Source organism: Phocoena sinus, chromosome 5 (assembly GCF_008692025.1).
Source record: "Phocoena sinus isolate mPhoSin1 chromosome 5, mPhoSin1.pri, whole genome shotgun sequence".
Classification (NCBI taxonomy): Eukaryota; Metazoa; Chordata; class Mammalia; order Artiodactyla; family Phocoenidae; genus Phocoena; species Phocoena sinus.
In genome coordinates this window covers 22523873-22550110 of record NC_045767.1, presented here as the reverse complement: position 1 = coordinate 22550110, position 26238 = coordinate 22523873, and the positions used below count along the sequence as shown (strand labels likewise).

General features: G+C 40.5%; 1 protein-coding gene across 6 annotated transcripts in view; it reads right to left on the bottom strand.

Annotated features, from left to right (window-relative positions):
- SEC24D (SEC24 homolog D, COPII coat complex component) overlaps positions 1 to 26238 on the bottom strand; it is a 111611-nt gene that overhangs the window by 68651 nt on the left and 16722 nt on the right. For 4 of the 6 annotated variants that reach the window (XM_032633437.1, XM_032633435.1, XM_032633438.1 and 1 more), the window contains 3 exons: positions 25922 to 26200; positions 25509 to 25636; positions 9082 to 9193 (listed from right to left, as the gene is read on the bottom strand). In XM_032633437.1, the coding sequence (XP_032489328.1) occupies positions 9082 to 9193; positions 25509 to 25636; positions 25922 to 26200 (519 nt within the window). Of the gene's footprint in view, positions 1 to 9081; positions 9194 to 25508; positions 25640 to 25921; positions 26201 to 26238 lie in introns of all 6 variants that reach the window. The other 2 variants (XM_032633434.1, XM_032633440.1) reach the window with 2 other exon arrangements.

Genomic DNA, 26238 nt, shown 5'->3' with positions numbered 1-26238 from the left:
CGGGTTCGTGCCCCGGTCCAGGAAGATCCCACGTGCCGTGAAGTGGCTGGGCCCATGAGCCATGGCCGCTGAGCCTGCACGTCTGGAGCCTGTGCTCCGAAACGGGAGAGGCCACAACAGTGAGAGGCCCGTGTACCGCAAAAAATAAATAAATAAATAAATAGAAATATTATTTTTTAAACACCCTAATCTATTTAAAAAACACATTAGGTTTCCTGACCAAATATTTTTTTCAAGGCATACATGAGAATTAAAATTCTATCCATGACATGACGAATATTTTTAAATCACCAGAATAACTTATCTAAAATAAATTTTGAATTAAATTATATTTTGGCAAAAGAACATCAGATATTTACTGAGTGTCTACTAAGTTTTAGACTAGGTGCTTCCTTGCAGAGCTTATGTTCTTGCAGAGGACACAGACAATAAGTATTAAACTCAATAAATGAGTAAATTATATAGGACCTTAGAAGATGATAAATGCTATGAAAAAAGCATTTCTGGTTAAGGGGTGCCACAGTGGAAAGCAGACCGCAATTTTAAATAGTTAGAGTTGGTCTTCATCACAAGGCAACATCTGAGCAAAGACTCCAAGGTGGCAAGGGGTTTATCTGGCAGGTATCTGGGGCAAGGGCGTGCCTGGCCTGGTAGAGGAATGTCAGGAGCCTGACAGCGGGGTAAGTGGGGCACAGCAGCTGTTGAGGAGTTCAGAGAAGTCACAGAAGCCAGATTAGCTAGATGCTTGATACCATTTTTCAACCCTCTGGCTTGTACTCTGAATGAAATGGGGAGACACTGCCAAGCTTTGAGCAGAAAAGTGTTGTGATCGGACTTAGGTTGACTCTACCTGTGGTTTTCAGGATGGACTGTAATAGGGAGGAGAACCAGGAAGACCAGTTTGGAGGCTGTGCAGTAACAAGGTGAGAAACAGGGTGGCGGCGGGAACCAGCCTGATAGCAGCAGATTCTGGACATATTTTGAAGGTACAGTGGCTTACTTGTTGATGGGCATGATGTATGAGGTGTGAAGATGGGGGCTATGACAGAAGGACAGGGTTAGGATTCTGAGGAATCAAAAGCATGAAGTTGCCACCAACAGAAAAGAGAAATGCTGCAGGAAGGGAACGGGTTTTGTTTTTTTTTTTTTTTTTTTTAAACAGATGTGTGGGTGGAGATCAGGAATCTGGGTTTGGATGTGTCCATTTGGGTAATCTATTAAGCAATCAAACAGTGACGCTGAGTAAACAATTAGATACACGAGTCTTGGTGTTGGGCTGAAAGCTGAGCTGGAGATACATATTTGGGAGTTCTTAGCATACAGACGGTATTTGAAACCACAAAACTAGATTAAAACAACCCAGGGAATCACGGTGGCCAGAGAAGAGAAGACGACCGAGGACTGAGCCCTTGGTCCTCTTAACATAAAGAAGCCAGAGGAAAAGGAGAAATCAGCTAAAGGACTGAGAAGGGAAAAAACAAGGGAGTCTGGGTGTGCTGGAGGTGAAGTGAAGAAAGTACATCAAGGAAAAGGCAGGAGCATCTGTGCCAGGCGGTGCCTCCAGATCAACATGACCACTGGATTTATCAACGTGGAGGGTGGTGGAGACCTGGAAGACAGAATTGGTGGAATGGGGGAGTGAGGAGTGGGGGTGTGGTAGGGGGGCTGCCTAGAGTGAGTTTAAGAGAGAAAGGCAGGCGAGGAATTGGCAATAGTCCTTTCAAGTTTTATCGTGGAGGGGAGCAAAGGAAAGAGGGGTAGCTGGTAAAAGAAGTGGATCAAGAGAACATTTTAATTTTTTTAAGATAGGAGAAGGTTTTTTAAAAGATGGGAATACTTGTGTAAAAGGGGAAATACTGAGGACATAGAATAAAGAAGGGAAACTTACGGTAGCAATACACTTGAGTAGTGCACAGCAGGAGAGGCTGGCTTACAACTAGAGCACATTTATGGCCAAATCAGGAAGGCAGAGCCTGAGGACACATTACAACAGGGGGTTGATATGATGGTGAGAACTCTCTTCTGATTGTGCACTTTTCTCAGAAAGGAGGAAGTAAGAGCAGCTGAAAGAAAGGATGGGAGGTTACGGGTTTCAGAAGGGATTGTGAAACAGTTACTAAGGAGAGTGGGAAAGTGAAAGGACTTGGGAAGGACAATGTGCTGGGAAGTTCATGGTCCTGAGTTTAAACAGACCGTGCAGTGTGGCTGTGAGCCTTTCTCTGGCCATGTTTCACTGCACAGGTGGGTCCAGAAAGAGGGGAAGGCTGGACCTAAGAAAGCTGAGTTTCTTTTCATCTTCAATCTATTATTGCCACATTTTACATTTTGGGGGGGACCAGCTAGAAATATGGATCTTTACATAAAATATTCTGATTTTTATATAATGGCAACTAATTCAAATTGAAACAAATTATTCTGTATGATTAATTAACATGACTGTAGGCTGAATCCAGTTCGGGGGCTCTGCTGCCAAGGGTCTGAGAAAAGGGAGAAATGTGGTACTAACAAAAAGGATAATAATAATAACGATAATTGCCAGTGGGTTACGCATTATTCTAAGACTGTTATATGCAAATTCACTTTCATCTCACAGTCGCCTATGAGGTTGATACCCTATGACCCGATTTTACAGAGGAGAAAACTGAGACACTGTGAGGTTAAGGGACTTAACTTAATCAAAGGGTTAGTAAATGGCAAAAGTGGTATTAGAACCTATCACAATTCTCTACAACATCCCAGATAAGTTGGGTCCAGGTCTTGAATCCTGGATGAGGAGTTAAGACCAATCCTGTTTGCCCAGGGGCAATGATGGGACATTTTTTAGCAATATGATCAAATAAATACCTGAAGAAAATTAATCTATTCAGAATGTACTGGATAGCTTCTGGGAGCAGGAAAAAAGATCAGAGACAGGTAGATGGGTCCATTGCTGTAAGAATCCAGGTGAATACTAACACAGGGTAAAACAAGAGTTTTGGCAACCGGAATAGAAGAAGAAATATTGGGTTGGCCAAAAAGTTCGTTCGGGTTTTTCTGTAAGATGGTACAGAAAAACCCGAAGGAACTTTTTGGCCAATCCAATATTAGGTAGTAAATATGCTTGAACCCTTATTATTGTATATTTCATATAACTTAGATAAAATCTTCCTCATTCTCATCATCACACAAAGTTACACATAGTGGGAAATAAGAATTTTTGAATACTTTAAAGTATATTTTTTCATTGTACTCAATTTTCATTACTCAACATTTCCAATAATATATTGAAATTATTTATCTTTAAAACACTTATCTTTTACAGTGAAATATGCATATGAATGAGCTCGTGAAGGTGACTAAACAAACTTGTTACAAGACGATAATGCACACAAAGAATAAAATTTTTAAAAAGCAATGAAGAATTTGTTTTTTAAGCCAGTATACAGAAGTGGGGCGTGAAAGGTAAGGTTATAGTAGATAATTTAGCAACCTTGGTAATTAAGAGCCAAAATTCCTAATATGCTTAATAAAGAAACTTATGGGATAATCTGACTAAAAACATTCAATAAGTTATTCATTCAACAAATATTTATGAAGCCAATCCCCATGCTAGAAGCTTAGAGATAGGACAGAATGAAGCTTCTGGCTTCAATGTCTGGTAGAAGAGAATAATAAAAAAACAGATAATTACAACATGGCTGGTAAGTATCACAGAAGAGCAAATCAATTATGAAGTGGCCCAAGGGAGGCAATGAGTCTGCCATGTGGATCAGAGGTGACTACACAAAGGATGCAGTGCTTGAACAGGGTCTTGTAGGATGGGCAGAAGCACAGAAACAAAGGACAAGTTGAGTCTTAAATTAGATCCTGCAGCCAAAGGCAAAGGAGTAATATTCTTGAAGTAGGTGTTTCTCTTCACTGGCTTTGTCACTAATCAGCTGTGTGGCCCTGGGCGAATCACTTAACCTCTCTGGGCCTTAGTGCCCTCACGTCTGTAAAGTGAGAGCACACTAAATGAAGTCCAAGGCTCCTTCTGTTTCTATACTTTATTTATATCTGTGAATTTCTGTGTGTGTCTGAGATCCTTGGGCTACATCCTAAAAAGTCTACTAATGCCCAGAAATAAACCCACATACCTACGGTCAATTAATCTACGACAAAGGAGGCAAGAATATACAATGGAGAAAAGACAGTCTCTTCAATAAGTGGTGCTGGGAAAACTGGACAGCTACATGTAAAAGAATGAAATTAGAACATTCTCTAACTCCATACACAAAAAAAAACTCAAAATGGGTTAAAGACCTAAATGTAAGACCGAATACTATAAATCTCCTAGAGGAAAACATAGGCAGAACACTCTTTGACAAACTGCAGCAATATCTTTTTCAACCCATCTCCTAGAATAATGGAAATAAAAACAAAAATAAACAAATGGGAGCTAATTAAACTTAAAAGCTTTTGCACAGCAAAGGAAACCATCAACAAGATGAAAAGACAACCTACAGAATGGGAGAAAATATATTTGCAAATGATGTTACCAACAAGAGATTAATTTCCAAAATATACAAACAGCTCATGCAGTTCAATATCAAAAACAAACAAACAAACAATCCAATCAAAAAAATGGGCAGAAGATCTCAATGGAGATTTCTCCGAAGACCTACAGATAGCCAAAAGGTACATGAAAAGATGCTTAACATCCCTAGTTATTAGAGAAATGCAAATCAAAACTACAGTGAGGTATCATCTCACACCAGTCAGAATGGCCATCATCAAAAAGTCTACAAATAATAAATGCTGGAGAGGGTGTGGAGAGAAGGGAAACCCTCCTACGTTGGTGGGAATGTAAATTGGTGCAGCCACTATGGAGAACAGTATGGAGGTTCCTCAAAAAACTAAAAATAGAGCTACCGGGCTTCCCTGGTGGCGCAGTGGTTGAGAGTCCGCCTGCCGATGCAGGGGACACGGGTTCGTGCCCCGGTCCAGGAAGATCCCACATGCCGCGGAGCGGCTAGGTCCGTGAGCCATGGCTGCTGAGCCTGCGCATCCAGAGCCTGTGCTGCGCAACGGGAGAGGCCACAACAGTGAGAGGCCCGCGTACCGCAAAAAAAAAAAAAAAAAAAAAAAAAAAAAATAGAGCTACCATATGATCCTGCAATTCCACTCCAGGGGATGTATCTGGAGGAAACCATAATTTGAAAAGATACGTGCACCTCAGTGTTCACTGCAGCACTATTTACAATAGCCAAGACATGGAAGCAACCTAAATGTCCATCGACAGATGAATGGGTAAAGATGTGGTATATTTATACAATGGAATATTACTCAGCCATAAAAAAGAATGAACTAATGCCATTTGCAGCAACATGGATGGACCTAGAGATTATCATACTAAGTGAAGTAAGCCAGACAAAGACAAATATCATGTGATATATCTCTTACATGTGGAATCTAAAAAAAAAAAAAAAAGACAGGAATGAACTTATTTCCAAAACAGAAAGAGACTCACACAGACATAGAAAAGAAACTTACGGTTACCAAACGGGAAAGGAGGGTGGGGGAGGGATAAATTAGGAGGTTGGGATTAACATATACACACTACCGTGTATAAAATAGATAATCAGCAACGACCTACTGCATAGCACAGGGAACTCTGCTCAATATTTTGTAATAACCTATAAAGGAAAAGAATCTGAAAAAGAATCTATATAAAACTGAATCATTCTGCTGTACGTTTGAAACTAACATGATATTGTAAATCAACTATACTTCAATTAAAAAAACTTTTTTTTAAAAGCCTACTAATAAGTATTAACAAATAACCCAGGCTAAAGGAAGGGGCTTTACAGCAAATGGGATGTGACTGGGCCAACTTCGGGGCTCCCTCCATGGCAGGCAGGTCTTTCTTTTTGCCAAAGGCTGGGCTGCAGGCTATAGAGAGAAGATAATGATGTGGACCCTGCCATCCTAGTCTTTCCTTCTCTTTCTGCTTCTTCCTCATACTCTTTCCCTACATGTACCATATGACCCAGCAGTTCCACTCCTAGGTATACACCCAAGAGAACTGAAAGCAGGAACTCAAAGAGATACCTGTACACCAATGTTCATAGCTATGGCTATTCACTGTAGTCAAAAGATGGAAACAACCCAAATGTCCTTCAAAAGATAAATGGATAAACAAAATGCAGCATATACATAAAAGTGAATATCATTCAGCCCTAAAAAGGAATGAAATTCTGATACATGCTACAACATGGACGAACTTCGAAAATATTATGCTAAGTGAAATAAGCCAGACACAGAAGGACACATATTGTATGAATCCACTTATGTGAGGCACCTAGACCAGGCCAATTCATAGAGACAGAAAGTAGAATACGAGATACCAGGGGCTGGTGGAGTGGAGGAGTGGGCAGTGATTGTTTATTGAGTACTGAGCGTCAGTGCAGTGATTGTTTATTGAGTACTGAGCGTCAGTGCAGGCTGATGAAAACCTTCTGGAAATGCATAATCATGATGGTGCACAACGCTGTGAATGTAATTAATGTCACTGAATTGTACACTTAAAAATTATTAACACAGCAAATTTTATTTTATGTGTATTTAACCACAATAATAAAATCACCTCTACGTTCAAAAATAAAACAGAAAACAAAAAACTCTGCACATAAAAAAAAAAAAAAAAAAAAAAAAAACTCTGCACATGGTGCTCCTTAACACGTACACTCTCTCCCACTGCCAAACCTTAGCACATCCACTCTGTGGCCGGGCAACATTTTCCTCTCCCGACGTCTCCACTTTTGTTCTGGTTTACACCTGCTCACTTGAGACTCAGCTTAGTTGTCCCCACTCTAGCAGGACAGGCTGGGTTAGTTACCTGACATATAAGTTCCCACAGCAATATTCCTTTTATCCTGCTATTATAACAGTTTAATTAATACTAAGTTATCTCTTTTTCCCTGCCAGATTGTACACCCATTTAAGGATAGAACCGTGACTTTTATTTCTGAATAGAGGCAGTACGTGAGTGGTTAAGAGCGTGGGCTCTAGCATCAGAATGCTGGGGGTCAAATTCTAGCTTTGCTTCCCATTAGCTGCGTATCTAGTGTAAGTTACGTAAGCATTCTGCGCCTCCGTTTCACATTCTGTAAAATGAGAATGATGTTAATGCTTATCTCATTAAGTTACGGGGGGATTAAGCCACATAAAGTGTTTAGAAGACCATCGTAATGCATAGCAAGCACTTAATCAATATTAACCACGTTGGTAATAGGTACTGAATAAATATTTGCTGAATAAGTGAACGAATGAATGAACAAGTATGATCCTGCTCCTAAGTAGCTCATAGGCTCGTGGGAAAGACAGACCCAAAGCACAGTAAAATTTAATGGAACAAGAGCTATGAAAGAAGTGAATACAAAGCACTGTGGGGGAAGAAACTGTAGGAGATTTCGAAGAAAAAATTAAATTGAGTTTAGAAGAACTAAGAATTTCCCAACTAGAAAGGTGAGACTTATATATACCAAATACAGTTATTCAACAGATATATGTTGGGCAACCATTATATTCTAGATACCAGGTGAATTTCTAGGGGTACAACAGTGGACAGAAAACAGTCCCCAGTCTGTTGCAGAGAAAGCAGTACAAAGTGAGAATCAGAGACAGGAGGGAAAGGGGGTGAGTTTGGTATGGCTGAGGCAGACACAGAGGAAGAAACAGATGAGAGATGAGGCTGGTAAGGAATATTCTTTAGGTCTGCAAAGTGCCTCAAACGAAAATATTAAATAAATAAATAAATATTAAAAACATGAACATAACACTTACTATTAGGTTGAAATGAAATTGCCATTCTTGTAGGTCAACAATAGAAAAAAATCAGTAATTTCATATACCTCAACCTATTATATACTAGGTCCTAAGTGCTTAACAAATGTGAATTCATTTGACAAGTTTGGAAGGATTCTGTAAGTAGTCAGGAACAAATTATTTTTAGAATAGAAAATGAAGTAATCTGAAGTGTGTTTTAATATTAATACCTATAACAGTAACATCATCTGTGACTTACATCAACCCCTTCTACATGTCGAGCTCTCATATACATATAAACATACATACGTGTGCACACACGCACACACGAGTCATCTCTAACCCGTACATTGCCCCTTCAGGGCAGGTCTTAGTCCTAACATCTTACAGAGGGTGACACTGAGGTTCAGAGAGGTGGGATAAGCAGAGCTCAGGACACTAAGGAAGAGACCCTGGATTTGCGTGCAGGTGTGTGAGGCTCCCATTCGGAGCTCTTTCTGCCTCACTGTGCTGCCTGCCCTATAAGGACAGTGCCGAAGGCAGCACAGAGGATGGACTGAAGGGAGGGGAGCCCCATCTGGAAACTGGTGGCTTGACAACTTTCAGATGAGACAACACGATTGCCTGTATACCAATGTTATATTTCCAGGATTGAGTATATGACCCATTAAAAGGGTTTATTCAGAATCTGAGACGCCACATCTCATCAGGCTATATTTCAACTTGCCATAAATAACAGAATAATATATTCCCAGAAAGATCAAACCTGCATGAGGCTTGACAGATATATGAAGCTGATAGCAGACATGGGACAGAGTCAGTAGAGACAGAGCTCAGCCTCTCCTCATCCCAGTTTAAAAGTAGGAAACCAGAACCCCAAATGTTCAGGGACCTGCTGAAAAAAATGTCATTGGGATTAGAACCAGGTCTGCTGACTCAAGTACTCAATCCCCTACTGCTCTGCTCATGTCATACTGCCAGGTTTCCACTGTAGTAAGTAAATTAAACCAAAGTAGGGCATGAACAATTTTAAACACATAAATTAAATTTTTCTTAAATTGATACATTGCACTGTACCTCACCAGAAACTCTCTAGATTTTTACAAGCAGAGAATACAGTAGAACTCAGATGACAGTACCTTCTCTTTACTTGACTAATGGCAAATTAGTTCCTGTTAACCAGCTATAAAGGGGTTGCCCATCAGTGACAGCATTATTGAAGGGTATCAATGTATTTGCTTAAAAAATGTGAGAAATACTAAGACCTCAGTCAAAACCGTAACTGAAAAGAGATACCTTGGTCTTGTATCGTACAATCTGTAGTGACCAGGGGAGGGATCTGGCCTCTGGTGTTGGTGGTATAAACCTGTCCCCCTCTGGTGGCTCTGTCATTCTCGATCACCTGGATCTGATAAATAAGAGATCAAGAGCACGTTAAAGTAAGTTAAGACTTCCCAACCTTCCCCTCACACTATTCACACACGCACACACAAAGGCATTTTCTAAATCCTTTCAGCTCATTTCAGATCAAACTCTCGTTGAGAACCCACCATGTCTTGTCTTCAGTCCCACCCACTTTTGCTTACTTTCACAACTTTATGCCAGTAGCTTCCAAATTCTATTCTGTAATGCTCTTGAGCTCTGACCTGATCTTTTTATTTTTATTCGATTTGTTTCTTGGGCCCATAGATAAGAGTTTTTTGGGAAAAGATTCTCATAGGATAAGAAACTGAAAATACCTTTTTTTTAAAAGAAAATACTTTTTTTTTTTTTTTTTTGCGGTAAGCGGGCCTCTCACTGCTGCGGCCTCTCCCGTTGCGGAGCACAGGCTCTGGACGCGCAGGCCCTGCGGCCATGGCTCACGGGCCCAGCCGCTCCGCGGCATGGGGGATCTTTCCGGATCGGGGCACGAACCCGTGTCCTCTGCATTGGCAGGCGGACTCTCAACCACTGTGCCACCAGGGAAGCCCAAAGAAAATATTTTTTGAAGTTAAAGAAAACTCTAAAAGGCTAAAAATAAATTCAGAAGAAATGATTTAAAATATATAAGCTGAAGAAGACTCTTCTCCTCAAATCCCTCTTGATGTTCAGTTTGCCTTTCAAGTTTCCTCCACCACACCCCTGCTCCTTGAGACAAAAGAAACAAACAATATCGTGTTCCCATATGATTTTTGCCTATCATATAGAAATGAGAACAAAAGTCCCTATTTTTTTTGGCTGTGCCGCACGGCACATGGGATCTTAGTTCCCCAACCAGGGATTGAACCGGCGCCCCCTGCATTGGAAGCTCAGAGTCTTAACCACTGGACCTCGAGGGAAGTCCCCTTAAGTTTTGTCCTTTAATTTGGAAACATCTTATATTTCTCTACTGAAACATTTATTGATGACGACTATAGAGACAAAACATTGTCTTTCTGTTGTAACTGTCTAGGGATTAAAATAATGAGCAAAATCTAGTTGCATGGAGTTAAGAAGGAATTCTAATAATAAAAGGATCTTTATCTTCTCCCTGTCCTCACTTCTTTCTTTATAGGATAAAAGTGACAAGAGATAAGGGAGTTTAAAAAAAAAAAAAAAAAAAAGGAGGCAGTAAAAGGAGGGAAAAAAGAGGAGAAATGAGATGAGTGCCCAGACTGCAACACGTAGCCTTGGAGGATACGAAGTTTTTGTGGTCCTAAAGAAACAATGTGAGGGTAGATCAAGATGGCAGAGTAGAAGGATGTGGAGCTCACCTCCTCCCACAAACACATCAAAAATACATCTACATGTGGAAGAATTCTCAGAGAATACTAACTGAAAGCTGGCACAAGATCAAAGCTGAAAGAAGGATCCCCAAGTAACCAGGTAGTACAAAAGGGAAGAAACAAAAGGAAGGAGGAATCGGGATGAGACCTGTGCCCCTGGGAGGGAGCTGTGAAGGAGGAAAGGTTCTCTCACCCTGGGAACCTCCTTCCCCTGCTGGGAGGTCTGCTGGGACAGAGAGGGAGTTGGAGAGGCCTGGACTTTGCTCGGGAGGAGTGTGTAGGTTCTGGCTTGCTGGTAGGTAGCACAGAGAGGGACCAGCTCTGAGGGCTGCCATGCTGGCCCACTTCCTAGCTCGAGACATGTGCCTCCTGGTGTGCACAGTGACTGGGTCTTGAAACATAAGCTTCAGTGGACAGACCCAGGAAGGGGACTCAGTTTGGCTGCACAGAGGCAGCCCGAGAGGCCCGGAGTGTGGTTGGAGACACCACTGTTGGTGTGTGCAAGATGGAGCACAGGTCTACCACACAAGCCCCATTATCAGCATGCTCCTGGCAGGTCATGCCTCTGGTGGCAGTGGGCTTTGGCAGCAGGCACACACCAGAGGTGGGGCTGACATCCCAGTCAACTATCAGTGCTCCCACAGTGGGGGAAGGTCCAGGGGGCACACCAGCAGTGGTGGACTTTGTGGGCAAGCACACCAGGTGGTGCGTGGCGTCCCAGAATCCTCACAGAATTGCATGTCTGCAGTGGAAAGCCCCTGGGGAGGAATATACAGCGCCTCCTTTCCCAGTGGGAGCACTCCAGTCCCACCGATCTCACATCACAGCTTAGAACTAGATCTAGGGGCTTCTACTACAACAACTGGGGAGCTGACCCTGCCCATGACAGGGCTGTGACAACCACATAGCAAAAAGGAGGCCCCACCCAACATCCAGTGCAGGCTCTGGTCACCACAACACCGAACACACCCCATATCAAGGGAACAACAGCCAGAACACTCTGAGGAAAGACGTGGCAGACATCCATACTAAAAACAGCCCTTATATCAAAAATACTGGACTCACACAGTCTACACAAGGACACTCGCACATAAAAAAAGCCCTTCAAGACCACAGTAGATAACTGTTTCTCCTAAATTCATAGAGTCAGAGAAATTTAAGTAAAATGAAAAAGCAGAGGAACTACTCCCAATTAAAAGAACTGGAGAAACCCCCTGAAAGAATAAACAATGAAAAAGACAACTCCAGTCTACCAGATCCCAAGTTCAAAAATGAGGTAATAAAAATGCTGAAGGAATTAAGAAAATTTATCTATAGAAATGCAGGTCACTGTAACAAGGAACTAGAAACTATAAAGAGGAACCAATCAAAATTAGACAACTCAACTGCCAAGATAAACACCAAGTTAAAGGCAATGAATAGCAGACCAAATAATGCAGAAGAACAAATAAGTGATCTGGAAGATAAATAATAGAAATCACCCAATCAGAACAGCAGACAGGAAGACAAATGTAAAAAAGAAAGAAGAAAGAAAAAAGAAAAAATTAAAGGAACATACAAGATCTACCGGATAATACAAAGCATGCCAACGTACATACAATAGGGGTTCCAGAAGGAGAAGAGAGAGAAAAGAGGATCAAAAACGTATTTGAAGAATTTATGGCTGAAAGCTTCCCAAACCTAAGAAGGAAACAGATATCCAGATACAGGAAGTAGAGAGGGTCCCAAACAAGATGAACTTAAACGGACCCACAATGAGACATAACATAATTAAAATGGCAAAAGTTAAAGATAAAGAGAGGATTCTAAAGGCAGCAAGATAAAAACAAACAGTCAGTACAAGGGAACCCCCATAAGGTTATCAGCTGATTTCTCTGCAGAAATGTTGCAGGCCAGAAGGGAGTAGCATTATACATTCAAAGTCCTGAAAGGGAAAAACCTGCAACCTAGGATGCTCTACACAGGAAGATTATCCTTTAGAATAGAAGGAGAAACTAAGAATTTCTCAGATAAGCAAAAACTAAAAGAAGATAGCAATACTAAACCTAACCTAAAAGAAATATTGTAGGGTCTTCTCTAAGCAGAAAAGAAGCAAGACTCTATAGGAAAGGGGAAAACACAATAGGAGAGGCAAATATATAAAAAGATTGAAGATCACTTAAATAAGCCAGTAAGAAAATTTTTATAAAAGCAGTTATAACTATAATGAACAGCAAATAAAATAAACATGAAGATGTAAAATAGGACATCAAAATCACAAAATGTGGGGGAGGGGCATAAAAAATGTAGATATTTTAGAATGTATTTGAACTTATATGACTATGAGTCTAAAGAAGGTAGAAATAGTTATGGGTTAACATACTTGAAAAACAGGGTAACCACAAATCAAAAACATACAATAGATTCACAAAAAACAAAAAGGAGCTTAAACATAATACAAAAGAAAACCATCAAATCACAAAAGAAAAGCAAAAAGAAGAAAGGAACAAAGAAGAACTACACAATAAACTGCAAAACAAGGTTTAAAATGCCAATAAATACATGCTTATCAATAATTACTTTAAATGTCAATGGACTAAATGCTCTGATCAAAAGACATAGAGTGGAAGACTGGATTAAAAAAAACCAAGAACCTATAATATGCTGCCTACAAGAGACCCACTTTAGGGTGAAAGACATACATAGATTGAAAGTGAGGAGATGGAAAAAGATATTTCATGCAAATGGAAACGACAAGAAAGCAAGGGTAGCAATACTCATATCAGACAAAATAGACTTTAAAACAAAGGCCATAAAGAAAGATAAAGAAGGACACTATATAATGATAAAAGGATCAATACAAGAAGAGGATATTACACTGGTTAACATATATGCACCCAATATAGGAGCACCTAAATACATAAAACAAATACTAACAGACATAAAGGGAGAAACTGAGGGGAATACAATAACAGCAGGAGATTTTAACACTCCACTGACATCAATGGACAGATCTTCCAGAAAGAAAACCAATAAGGCAACAGAGATCCTAAATCACACGATAGAATCGTTGAACTTCAATGATATCTACAGGACACTACATCCAAAAAACCCAGAATGCACATTCTTTTCAAGCATGCATGGAACATTCTCTAGGACAGACCACATACTAGGACAAATTTAAGAGGATAGAAATTATTTCAAGCATTTTTTTCTGACGACAATGGTATGAAACTAGAAATCAACCACAGAAAGAAAAGTGAGAAAAAAAATGATTACATGGAAACTAAACAATATGCTACTAAAATAACCAATGGGTCAACAATAAAATCAAGGGGGAAATCAGAAAATACCTTGAGACAAACAACAATGAAAACACAACCATACAAAACCTATGGGATGCAGCAAAAGCAGTTCTAAGAGGAAAGTTCATAGCAATACAAGCCTTCCTCAAAAAACAAGAAAAATCTCAAAAACTTAAACTACCAATTAAAAGAATCAGAAAAAGAACAAACAAAACCCAAAGTGAGCAGAAGGAAGGAAAGAATAAAGATCAAAGAGGAAATAAATAAACTAGAGATCCAAAGAAGAAAAAAAAGAAAAAGAAAAAAATCAATAAAACCAGAGCTTGCTTTTTGAAAGGACAAACAAAACTGACAACCCTCTAGCCAGGCTCACCAAGAAGAAAAATAAATAAATTTAAAAAATAAACAAAAAATGAAAGAGGAAAAATAACAACCGATACCACAGAAATACGAAAAATCGTAAGAAAATACTATGAAGTTATATGTGAACAAATTGGACAACCTAGAATAAATGGACAAATATCGAGAAACATACCACCTGCCAAAACTGAGTCAAGCAGAAATAGATGATATGAACAGACCAATCACTAGAAGTGAAACAGAATCTGTAACTTTTAAAAAAACTCCCTGCAAACAAGACTCCAGGAATGGATGGCTTCACTGGGGAATTCTACCAAACATACAAAGAACTTACACCTATCCTTCTCAAACTCTTCCAAAAGACTGAAGAGGAAGGAACACTCCCAAAGTCATTCTATGAAGCCATCATCACCCTGATACCAAAACCAGACAGACACTACAAAAAAAGAAAATTACAGGCTAATATCTTTGATAAATATAAATGTGAAAATCCTCAACAAAATATTAGCAAACTGAATCCAGCACATAATAAGGATTATGCACCATGATCAAGTTGGATTCATTCCAGGGTCACAAGGATGGTTCAAAATATGCAAATCAATCAGTGAGACAGACCATATCAACAAAAGACAAAAACCACATGGTCATCTCAACTGATGCAGAAAAAGCATTTGATAAATTCAACATCCATTCATGATAAAAACTTTCACCAAAGTGGGTACAGAGGGAACATATGTCAACATAATAAAAGCCATTTACGACAAACCCATAGCTATTATAATACTCAACAGTGAAAAGCTGAAAGGCTTCCTGCTAAATTCTGAAAGAAGACATGGATGCCCTCTCTCATCACTTCTATTCAAATAGTACTGGAAGCCCTAGCCACAGCAATCAGACAGGAAAAAGAAGTAAAAGGTATCCAAATTAGAAGGACAAGGTAAAATTGTCATTATATGCAGATGACATGATACTCTATACAGAAAACCCTAAACACTCCACACCAACGCTATGAGAACTAATAAATGAATTCAGGAAGGTAGCAGGATACAAGATTAATATACAGAAATCTGTTGCACTTCTTTATACTAATAATGAAATATCAGAAAGAGAAAGTAAAATGGAAAGATATCCCATCTCTTGGATTGGAAGAATTAGTATTGTTAAAACGGCCATACTACCCAAAACAATCTACAGATTTAATGTGATCCTATCAAATTACCTAAGACATTTTTCACAGAACTAGAACAAATAATCCTAAAATTTATATGGAACCACAAACAACCCAGAATTACCAAAGCAATCCTGAGGAAAAAGAACAAAGCTGGAGGCATAACCCTCCCAGACTTCGGCCAATACTACAAAGCTACTGTAATCAAAACAGTATGGTACTGGCACAAAACCAAACACAGCTCAATGGAACAGAGTAGAGAGGCCAGACATAAACCCACACACCCATGGTCAATTAATCTTCAACAAAGCAGGCAAGAATATACAATGGAAAACAGTCAGTCTCTTCAGAAAGTGGTGCTGAGAAAGGTGGATAGCCTCATGTAAATCAGTGAAGTAAGAACCCTCCCTCACACCATATACAAAAATAAACTCAAAATGGTTTAAAGACTTAAATATAAGACATGACACCATAAAACTCCTAGAAGAGAACATAGGCAAAACATTCTCCAACATAAATCATAGCAATATTTTCTTAGATCAGTCTCCCAAGGCAAAAGAAATAAAATAAAAAATTAACAAATGGGGTCTAATCAAACTTAAAAGCTTTTGCACAACAAAGGAAACCATAAACAAAACAAAAAGACAACCCACTGACTGGGAGAAAATGTTTGCCAACGATGAGACTGACAAGGGGTTAATTTCCAAAATATACAAACAGCTCATACAGCTCAATATCAAAGAAAAAAACAACCCAATCAAAAAATGGGCAGAAGACCTAAATCGATATTTCTCCAAAGAAGACATACAGATGGCCAAAAGGCCCATGAAAAGATGCTCAACATCACTAATTATTAGAGAAATGCAAATCACAACTACAGTGAGGTATCACTGGTCAGAATTACTATCATCAAAAAGTCTACAAATAATAAATGCAGGAGAGGGTGTGGAAAAAGGAACACTCCTACACTGTTGGTGGGAATATAATTGGTGCAGCCACTATGGAAAACAGTACGGAGTTTCCTCAAAAAAACAAAAATAGAGCTACCGCATGATCTAGTGATGCCACTCCTGAGTATATACCTGGAAAAGATGAAAACTAATTCAAAAAGATACATGCACCCCAACGTTCATAGCAGCACTATTTACAACAGCTAAGACTTGGAAGCAATCTAAGTGTCTATCAACAGATGAGTGGATAAAGAAGATGTGGTGCGTGTATACATACACACACACACACACACACACACACACACACACACACGTATATACACCATGGAATATTACTCAACCATAAAAAAGAATGAAATATTGCCATTTGCAGCAATGTGAATGGACTTAGAGATTATCATACTAAGCGAAGTAAGATAAAGACAAATACATGATATCACTTATACATGGAATCTAAAAAATAATACAAATGAATTTATTTACAAAACAGAAACAGGGGCTTCCCTGGTGGCGCAGTGGTTGAGAGTCCGCCTGCCGATGCAGGGGACACGGGTTCGTGCCCCGGTCCGGGAAGATCCCACATGCCATGGAGCGGCTGGGCCCGTGAGCCATGGCCGTTGAACCTGCGTGTCTGGAGCTTGTGCTCCGCAACGGGAGAGGCCACAGCAGTGAGAGGCTCATGTACCGCAAAAAAAAAAAAAAACAGAAACAGACTCACAGACATAGAAAACAAATTTATGGTTACCAAAGGGGAAGGGGCAGGAGATAAACTAGGAGTTTGGGGTTAACATATACACACCACTATACATAAAACTGACAAACAACAAGGATTTACTGTTGTGTTTATAGCACAGGGAACTATATTCAATACCTTATAATAACCTATAATGGGAAAGAATCTGAAAAAAATATGTATGTATAACTGAATCACTTTACTGTACATACACAATATTGTAAATCAACTGTATTTCGATTAAAAAAAAAGAAACTACTATTAATATAAAAATTGTCTTCCCCCAAGCTCTGAAACGTTACCTGCTCCATTTTCCCTTCCCATCTCATCCAATCCAGGCCCCACCTGGCATTGATATCATTGGTTTTTACAGCATATCAGAGACAGATTTAGCCTGCTTTTAAATCCATGCATTTCCGTCTTTTTAATTTCATAGGATTTGAATTTTTATTAAATTAAGGCTATAGAATATGCTCCAAACACAACTACTGTTAAGATACAAACGAGACTGAAAGCTACCATGGGCAGAGACAAGAAGCAAACAGAAAAATCAAAACACTGTAATTACACTCTACATTTCAACCACAAGGTTCATCTGGTTCATTCAAAACTGGAGTAGTTTACATTTACTGTCATCATTTCAACCAATGAAGTGTCAAATACGAAAGCGAGGTAAAAGTCATAATAATGTATATATTGAACATAGATAGCTCTCAGTCTTCAGATAGACTCTACTTCTAAAAAGTTTATTTTAAATTAGCCATTTGCAACTCACAAAGCACTGCCTCCAAAGAAACAATGTCATTGGTGGTAATTACATTTCTTTTTTTTTTTTTTTTTTTTTAATTTATTTATTCATTTATTTTGGCTGCGTTGGGTCTTTGTTGCTGCGTGCAGGCTTTCTCTAGTTGCAGCAAGCAGGGGCCACTCTTGTTGCGGTACACAGGCTTCTCACTGTGGTGGCTTCTCTTGTTGCGGAGCACGGGCTCTAGGCTCCTGGACTTCAGTAGTTGCAGCATGCAGGCTCAGTAGTTGTGGCTCGCAGGCTCTAGAGCGCAGGCCCTGTAGTCATGGCGCATGGGCTTAGCTGCTCCACGGCATGTGAGATCCTCCCAGACCAGGGCTCGAACCTGTGTCCCCTGCATTGGCAGGCAGACTCTCAACCACTGCGCCACCAGGGAAGTCCCTACATTTCTAAATTAAGTCACATCTTGGCTAGAATACTACAAAGGGAGTGAGAAATATAACAGTTCTAGTAATTTCTAAAAATACAAGGGTTTTTTTGGTGGTTGTTTTTTACCTCAAATCCATATTCTCGGAAAACAGCTTAGAGATAAAACACAGAAATTTCAATAGAGATTATGACTGTGTCTCAGTTCTTAAAGGGTTTCAAATTTGGTGACAGTGACTCCTAATAATGCCAATGCTACTTCAAAATGTATAGATTTCTTTTTCTGCCACTAGAATTACTTTCACACATATCTGCTATGAACAGAGTATTCTAGTTTCACAAAATAGAATCAGGAAAGAGAAAAAAAGAAAGTGATTCTCTTGAGATAAATGAACAAAAAGGATAAGGGAGAGACAAGATAATAAGATGCATGTACACATCTAAGGCAGGCTGCCTAAAGCAGAATTATTTGCACTTGGGCACAGTGAGAGAAAGAGGAGAACAGGAAGATCTCAACTGCTGAATAATCCTCCTGCTGATACAAAGAGTGAGGAAGAGTTTGATGGTGATACCAGTGTCCTCACTTCCAAAATATGGCTAAGACCACCATCCGAAAGAGTTGTAGTGAGCACTTAGCTCAGGGCTGGAATGCAACAGGAGTTCGGTAAACATGATTTCATATCTTTCCTTCCAGAAGGAAGAATTAATTTAGTTAGCAAACGCATCCTACTCTGGTGTTAAGAATATAAAAACAGGCTCCATCTGGTATTGCTGTTTTATTACTTTTAAGATAAAAATAATATTGGACTGACTTATATGTGCATATTTTAAGGGTCTTGAATAAATCACATCGCATACTGCTTATTGCTTTTGTTGTTAACATTCATTCATTGAACAAATATGTGAGCACATACTCTGTACCAGGCCCTGTTCTATGTGTTAGGGGCAGAGTAGTGAACAATACCAAATCCTTGACCTCTTGGAGCTGGCATTCTAGTATGGAAGACAAGCGATATATAAATGCGTAAGTAAGATACATCCTATGTCAGGTAATAAGTGCTGTGGATATGAAGTGATATGGATGGGCTGCCAGTGAGATGGGGGATGAGCAATGAGGACGTGAAGGAAATGCAGGATTGAGCCATGCCCTGTATGTATGTAGGGGAGGAGAATCTAGGCACAGGAAACTGCAAGTGCAAAGGCCTTGAGGCAGGAGTACGCTTGGCGTGGCTGAGGCATAACAAGGAGGCTGGTGTGATGCAAAGCAGTGACGGAGAAGAGTGGTAAGAGACCAGGTCAGAGTGGCGTGCGTGCGTGCGTGCGTGTGTGTGTGTGTGTGTGTGTGTGTGTGGCAGGGGGTGGGCGGTGTCAGGGGTGGCAAATACGGTAGGGTCTTGCAGGCCTTTGTAAGAACTTTGGTTTCTAACTAGAGGAGTATTGGAGGGTGTGTTATGAGCCGTGACATCATCTGACTTAGAATGTGAAAGGATCACCCTGGCTGCTGTGCAGACTAGAATAGCAGGGAGACCAGTTAGGATGCTCTTATGATAATCCAGGTGGGTATAGAGGCTTGGACCAGGATGAGCACAAAAGGCAGAAGCAATGGAATTAGCTAAAGGACTAAATGCGAGAAAGAGAGAATCAAGGATGACTCCAAGTTTTTTGGCCAGAGGACCTGGAAGAATGGGGTTTTAATCTAGATTTCAAGGAAAAGGTCTTGACTAGGAGTATCTACATTCTCATTTAAAGCCATGAGAATGAGTCATCGAAAGCAGTACTTCTCAGGCCACGTTTTGGGTTTTTTTTGTTATTATTATTATTTTTTTTAATGTGTTTTTTGGCCGTGCTGTGTGGCTTGTGGGATGGTAGTTCCCTGACCAGGGATTGAACCCAGCCCCTCAGCAGTGACAGTGTGGAGTCCTAACTACTGGACCATCAGGGAATTCCCTAAAGTGGTACTTTCTCAAGCCTTAGCGTGCCTAAGAAACATCTGAAGAGCTTGTTAAAACAGGTTCCAGGGCCCCATTACTAGAGATTCTGATTCAGGTCTGGGGTGGAGCCTGAGAACATGCATTCCTATTAAGCTCCAAGCCAATGTTTTTTTTGTTTTGCTTTGTTTTTAATTTTTTATTGAAGTATAGTAGATTTACAATGTTGTATTCGTTTTGGTGTACAGTAAAGTGATTCAGTTATACATATATATATATTCTTTTTTATATTCTTTTCCATTACGGTTTATTACAGGATACTGAATATAGTTCCCTGTGCTATATGGTAGGACCTTGTTGTTCATCTATTTTATATATATTAGTTTGTATCTGCTAATCCCAAACTCCTAATTTATCTCCCCCATCCCGTTTCCCCTTTGGTAACCATAAACTTGTTTTCTATGTCTGTGAGTCTATTTCTGTTTCATAAATAAGTTCATTTGTGTCATATTTTAGATTCCACATATAAGTGATATCACATGATATTTGTCTTTGTCTGACTTACTTCACTTAGTATGATAATCTCTAGGTCCATCCATATTGCTACAAATGGCATTATTTTATGCTTTCTGTGGCTGAGTAGTATTCCACTGTATATATGTACCACATCTTCCTTATCTAGTCATCTGCTGATGGACATTTTGGTTGCTCCAGCCAATATTCATGTGCCGTCCTAGGAGCACACTTCGAGTAGAGCTGACTAGAGAGTAAATGTCGATGGAGAAGGGGACGGGTCCAAAGACTCTGGGACACTTTTAACACGAGGAGGTTGCAAAGATGAGGTGAAACCAACAAAGGAGACAGGAAAGAGCCACCAGTGAAACAAGCAGAGATGTAAAGGAGTGGGTGGTGTTGACATTACTCTTAAGATAAAATAATATTGGACTGATTTGTATGCGTGTATTTTAAGGGTCTTGGATGGATGATACAATATACTGCTCATTGCTTTTGTTGTTAACATTCATTCGTTCAACAAATATGAGTGCATACTATGTACTGGGCACTGTTCTATGTGCTGGGGACACAGTAACCCCACTGAAAAGGTGTTTCAAGGAGGATGGAATGAACAGATGTGTCAAATCTGTTGCTGACAGGTCAAGACAGAGGAGATCTGAGAATTGGCCACAAGATTTGGAAATGGGAGGTCACTGGAGACCTGAACAAGCATAGTATTAGTAGGGTTGTAGTGATAAGATCTAAACTGGAACAGGTTCAGGAGGGAATAGGAGGAGATGAACCAAGACAGTGGGTAAAGGCAACCCTTCTAGAGATTTCTTGCTGTAAAAGAGAGCCACAAATTGGGGAGGAAACTGGATAGATATGGGGAAGGGACAAAGGAGGCTTCTTTCATTAACAATAAGAGGTATTTCGGGAGGTTTATATTCTGATGAGAATGATCTAGACAGAGAAAAACTTAAGTTTATCTTCAAATAAGTAAAGATAATGCAGCAGAGAGGGGATGTGATGGTTAATTTTATGTGTCAACTTGGCTAGGCCATGGTACCCAGTTTCAAATACCAGTCTAGATCTTGCTGTGAAGGTATTTTTTAAAATGCGATTAACATTTAATCTGTAGACCTTGAGTGAAGCAGAGTACCCTCCGCAGTGTGGGTAGGCCTCTTGTGACCTGTTGAAGGATTATGAGAAAAATACCGAGGTCTCCCTGAGGAAGAGGGAATTCTGCTTCAGATGCCTTCAGAGTCAAGCTGCAACAGCAGCTCTTCCTGTGTCTCCAGAGCACTGGCCAGCCCAGCAGATTTTGGCCTTGCCAGTCTCCAACTACTGAGTAAACCAATTCTTTAAAATAAATTTATTTCCATATATAGACATATATCCTATTGGTTCTGTTTTTTGGAGAACTCTAATACAGGGGACATTTTCTGGAGGGCTACTCTTGAAAGGCCGTAGAGGTGGATTCTAGGGCACAAGTGAGGTGATGGCCTTGGTCAGGAGTATGGACAAGCTTATCCACACTAACAGGAGGAAGAGGGATAAATGAGCACAGATGCAGCGAGATGTGGAAATGAAACATGCAGAGGTCCTCTTTGGATTTCTTCTATTTTCTCAGTGTAATAAGGAGCAGGTTATCATTAAAGAGTCAGAAAAGGAAAAGGTAGTGTTAGGAGTTTCAAGAGAGAAGAAATGATAGTCATCCAGGAAAACGGGAGGGTCAGCGGAGTTGGGTGATGGTCTCCAAACTTGCTACACGTTAGAATTAACAGAGGAACTTTGAAAAACTCCAATGCCCAGTACAATTAAATCGTAATTTGGGGGGCTGGGAGCAAGGCATCAATAATTTTAAATGCTCTACCAGTTATTATTCTGTGCAGTTAGGTTTTAGAAACACACAACTAAAGGTTCACTTTAGTTTAGTGGTTATGAATTCAAAGTGAGACCAGTAAGCGTGGTGTGCATCTTTCTCAAGTTGCCTTCAGCATCTGGGGTGCAGGCACGGCGTAGGTGGAGAGTTGGTTTAAAAATAAATGGGAATTTTCTAGGTGAAGGCAGTGGAGGGAGGGGGCAAAGGAGTTCAGGGTAGAAGATGCAAGGGACAGATTTATAGTCATGGATCACATAATATAAGCTGCAGAGGATAAGTGCGAAGATGAAGGTGGCGTGAGTCAAGAAAAAGTGGTAGGCTGTAAATCCTGGTAGGTGAATTATTATTGAAGTTTGAGTCCTAAAGGGAATGAGCTGAAAAGATAGAAGGCAGTGGTTGGAGGATGGGATGCTTTCAACTGAGACTTTGAAGGTGTACAGTCACTGGTAACGATAGGAGTAAGTGGGGTAGATACAAAGAACATTGGAAGAAAATAAGATCAAGAATTGAGAGGCCAGAGAAATGGAAGTTTCTACAGATGGATAGTAAAATTGCCAATAACTGTAACAGAAACAGTACTGGAGAGATTAACTAACAATGAACCAGGAGCTAGAAACATCAGAGAATGAAATGGAACGACCCAAAGGGTCTGTAGATGTTGTATACAAGCAGAGAAACAGGAAGTCAAAATGTAAGTCATGTAAATACATGATACTTCTTCAACTGGAATAATCAAATAACATTAAACTAGAAAAGTAATGGCTGGTAACATGATCATCAATAAGGGCACTAAGAGTTATTAAAATTTAATTTCTGGGCTTCCCTGGTGGTGCAGTGGTTGAGAGTCCGCCTGCCGATGCAGGGGACACGGGTTCGTGCCCCGGTCCGGGAAGATCCCATATGCCGCGGAGCAGCTGGGCCCGTGAGCCATGGCCGCTGAGCCTGCGTGTCCGGAGCCTGTGCTCCACAGCGGGAGAGGCCACAACAGCGAGAGGCACACGTACCGCAAAAAAAAAAAAAATTAATTTCTAACATAGCATCAGATACTTTATCACAAGTCTTCAAGTTTATATTTTAAAAAATATGGAATAAGTGGTAGAGTACAAAAATAGCCAAAATCCTCCACCCCTACCTATACCTATGCCATTTTTAAGGACTTTGTTGCTCCTCCCATGCAGAGGCAGGGTCTATTTTTCCGCCCCTTGACTCTGGGGTGGTCTTGGGACTTGCTTTGGATGAGAGAACACTGCAGACCATCCTCAGCAGGCCTTGCATATTCCTACTTTCCCTCTTGGATCTCTGGCCACCACCAAACCTAGGCTATCCTGCTTGGTGACAGGACTCAATCATCCCCAGCTAACAGATGGGTAACAAATACCAAATGCATGAATGATACCATTTATAGTGGGCTGAATATATAGCCCCCCAAAAAGATACATCCATGTCCTAATCCCTGAAACCTGTGACTAACACTGCATATAGCAAAAGAATTGATTAAATTAAGGATCTTGAAAGATAGTGCTTATCCTAGATTATCTGGGTGGGCCCCAAATGGAATCACATGAAACTTATGAGAGGGGCACAGGGAGTTCTGAGGTCAACACCCGGAAGAAAAGACACAGAGAAGAGGGGGAGGTGATATGACAACAGAGGCAAAGATTGGAATGATGCAGCCACAAGCCAAGGAATGCCTGGAGCCACCAGACGCTGGAAAGTCACAGGTTATGGTACTTGGATTATAGCAACCGCAGAAAACTCATAGACCATCCTAGACCATTTGGGCTCCAGTCAAGCCTCTAGTGGACCCCAGATGCACAAAGCAAGCCCAGCCAAAATCAGTCAAGCCCAGCCCAGAGGACCTACTGACTCATGAGCATAATAAATAGTGGTTATAAGCTACTAAGTTTGCTGGTGGTTTGTTACATGCAAAAGTTAGGCCATATATATATATATATATATATATATATATATATATATATATATATATATAATATAATACCTCTTAGTGCTCCTTAGTCTCTTTCTAACTTTTTCTACTCATGTATATAGAACCACTTCAAAGATGCAAGTTAACTGTAGACAATTTCATTCTCATTCCAAAGGACTTTATATCCCTGCTCAAAGCCATAAGACTCGCAGTTTCTTCTGAGGGAAGTGTTTATATCCCTCCCCCATTGACATCAGACTTTGTTATATGACTTGTTTCAGCCAAGGGCATGTGTGTGGTTGTGACATGTCCCGCATCTGACTGGAAGCTTTAACAGCTATTGCACCTTTTGACCAGTTTTCCTCCTTTCCTCTCTTTGCCATGAGAATACATGTCCCCGATAAGGGGTACCCTTTCACCTTAGATTCTGGAGTGATAAGGGCACATGGAGCAAAACCTAAAACCAAACTGCAGCTACTGCAGTGTACATGTAACCTAAGTGATAAATAAATCTTTGTGGATGTAAGCCAAGTTGGGGACTGTTTGTTATGCAGATTAACCTAATAAAAGCCAACTGATACAGTTACTAAAAAGTAATTCTCCAAAGAAAATCACTTGGGTGGAGGAGAATTAAGTTACAGCTCTAATTTTATTTAAAACAGTTTTTTTAAATATGCCAAATACTTTGTACTCCTCTGAGTATCCTGAAAAGGGTCCTTTAGTTTCTTAAAATAGCATTTTTATATAGACTATACTCTTACTACTAATTACTCATTGAATATCAATACATACTGCCAATATATGTGAATATAAACATCAATAGATACTGCCAAGTTTACGTGATACCAGAAAAAAATCTGCACAGGCTGTTTCTCTCATGGAGACCTCTGGTATGCCATAACCCACCCTCACCACCCCCATACATACACAGAAGGAAGCAAGCCTTATCCATGTGATGGGTATTGTGCTTTGACAATAAAGGACAGGATAAATGCTAACAAACTGAAGAGTTTCTGAGAACAATGAATGAAGAATGGTTTTTTGTTAGGTAGACTGTGAGAGTGAAAAGAGCACTTACTGGGCTGGGGATAGAGTCAGGATCCAGCTTCTTCTGGGGCTGCGGTGGACCAGCCATCTGTGCAGGACCTCCGGGGAAGCCTCCTGGGTAGGAGAGCTGTGCACCTGCCATCTGGGGGCCATAGTTGGCTGCTTAGAAAAAATTTTAAAAAGAAATTATTATAATCCCCAAACCCAGATGTAGGGCTCATTGACAATACTGTACTGTTCAGTCAAGCACCTTGCATTTTTCATATTAAATAAGGCAGGGGGTTAAACGTGAATATTTACAGTTCCCCTTTACTTTGCACTTGCCACACTATTCAAAAACAGTAAGTGATAGATGCCTAGTAACGTAGGAACAAATCTGATAATTCCCAATTAAGGGTACCCCCAGGGGACCCAAGGCCTTCCTCTGAGCCCTGCCCACCTTACCCTGCTGCAGAGGATATCCAGGGCCTAGGGTCTGTCCTGGAAGAGGCGGGGGCTGGTACTGGGCGTTCGGAGGAGCAGGCCCGGGGAGCCCATCTTGTCTGTGCGTTGATGGAGGCAAGGGTGAGGCACCGGGGCCGTTTAGTGCAGTGGGTGGTGGTGGGAGAACCTGAGATCCAGGCTGCAAGATGGTTGGCTGCGGAGACCGTGATGGACCCTGGAATGCTGCTGCTGCTGATGGAGGGCCAGGGGGGCCCTGGCCGGGGGGAGCCATGCCCGAACCTAGGCCAGAAAAAGACCAGCCCACCTAAATGCCACAC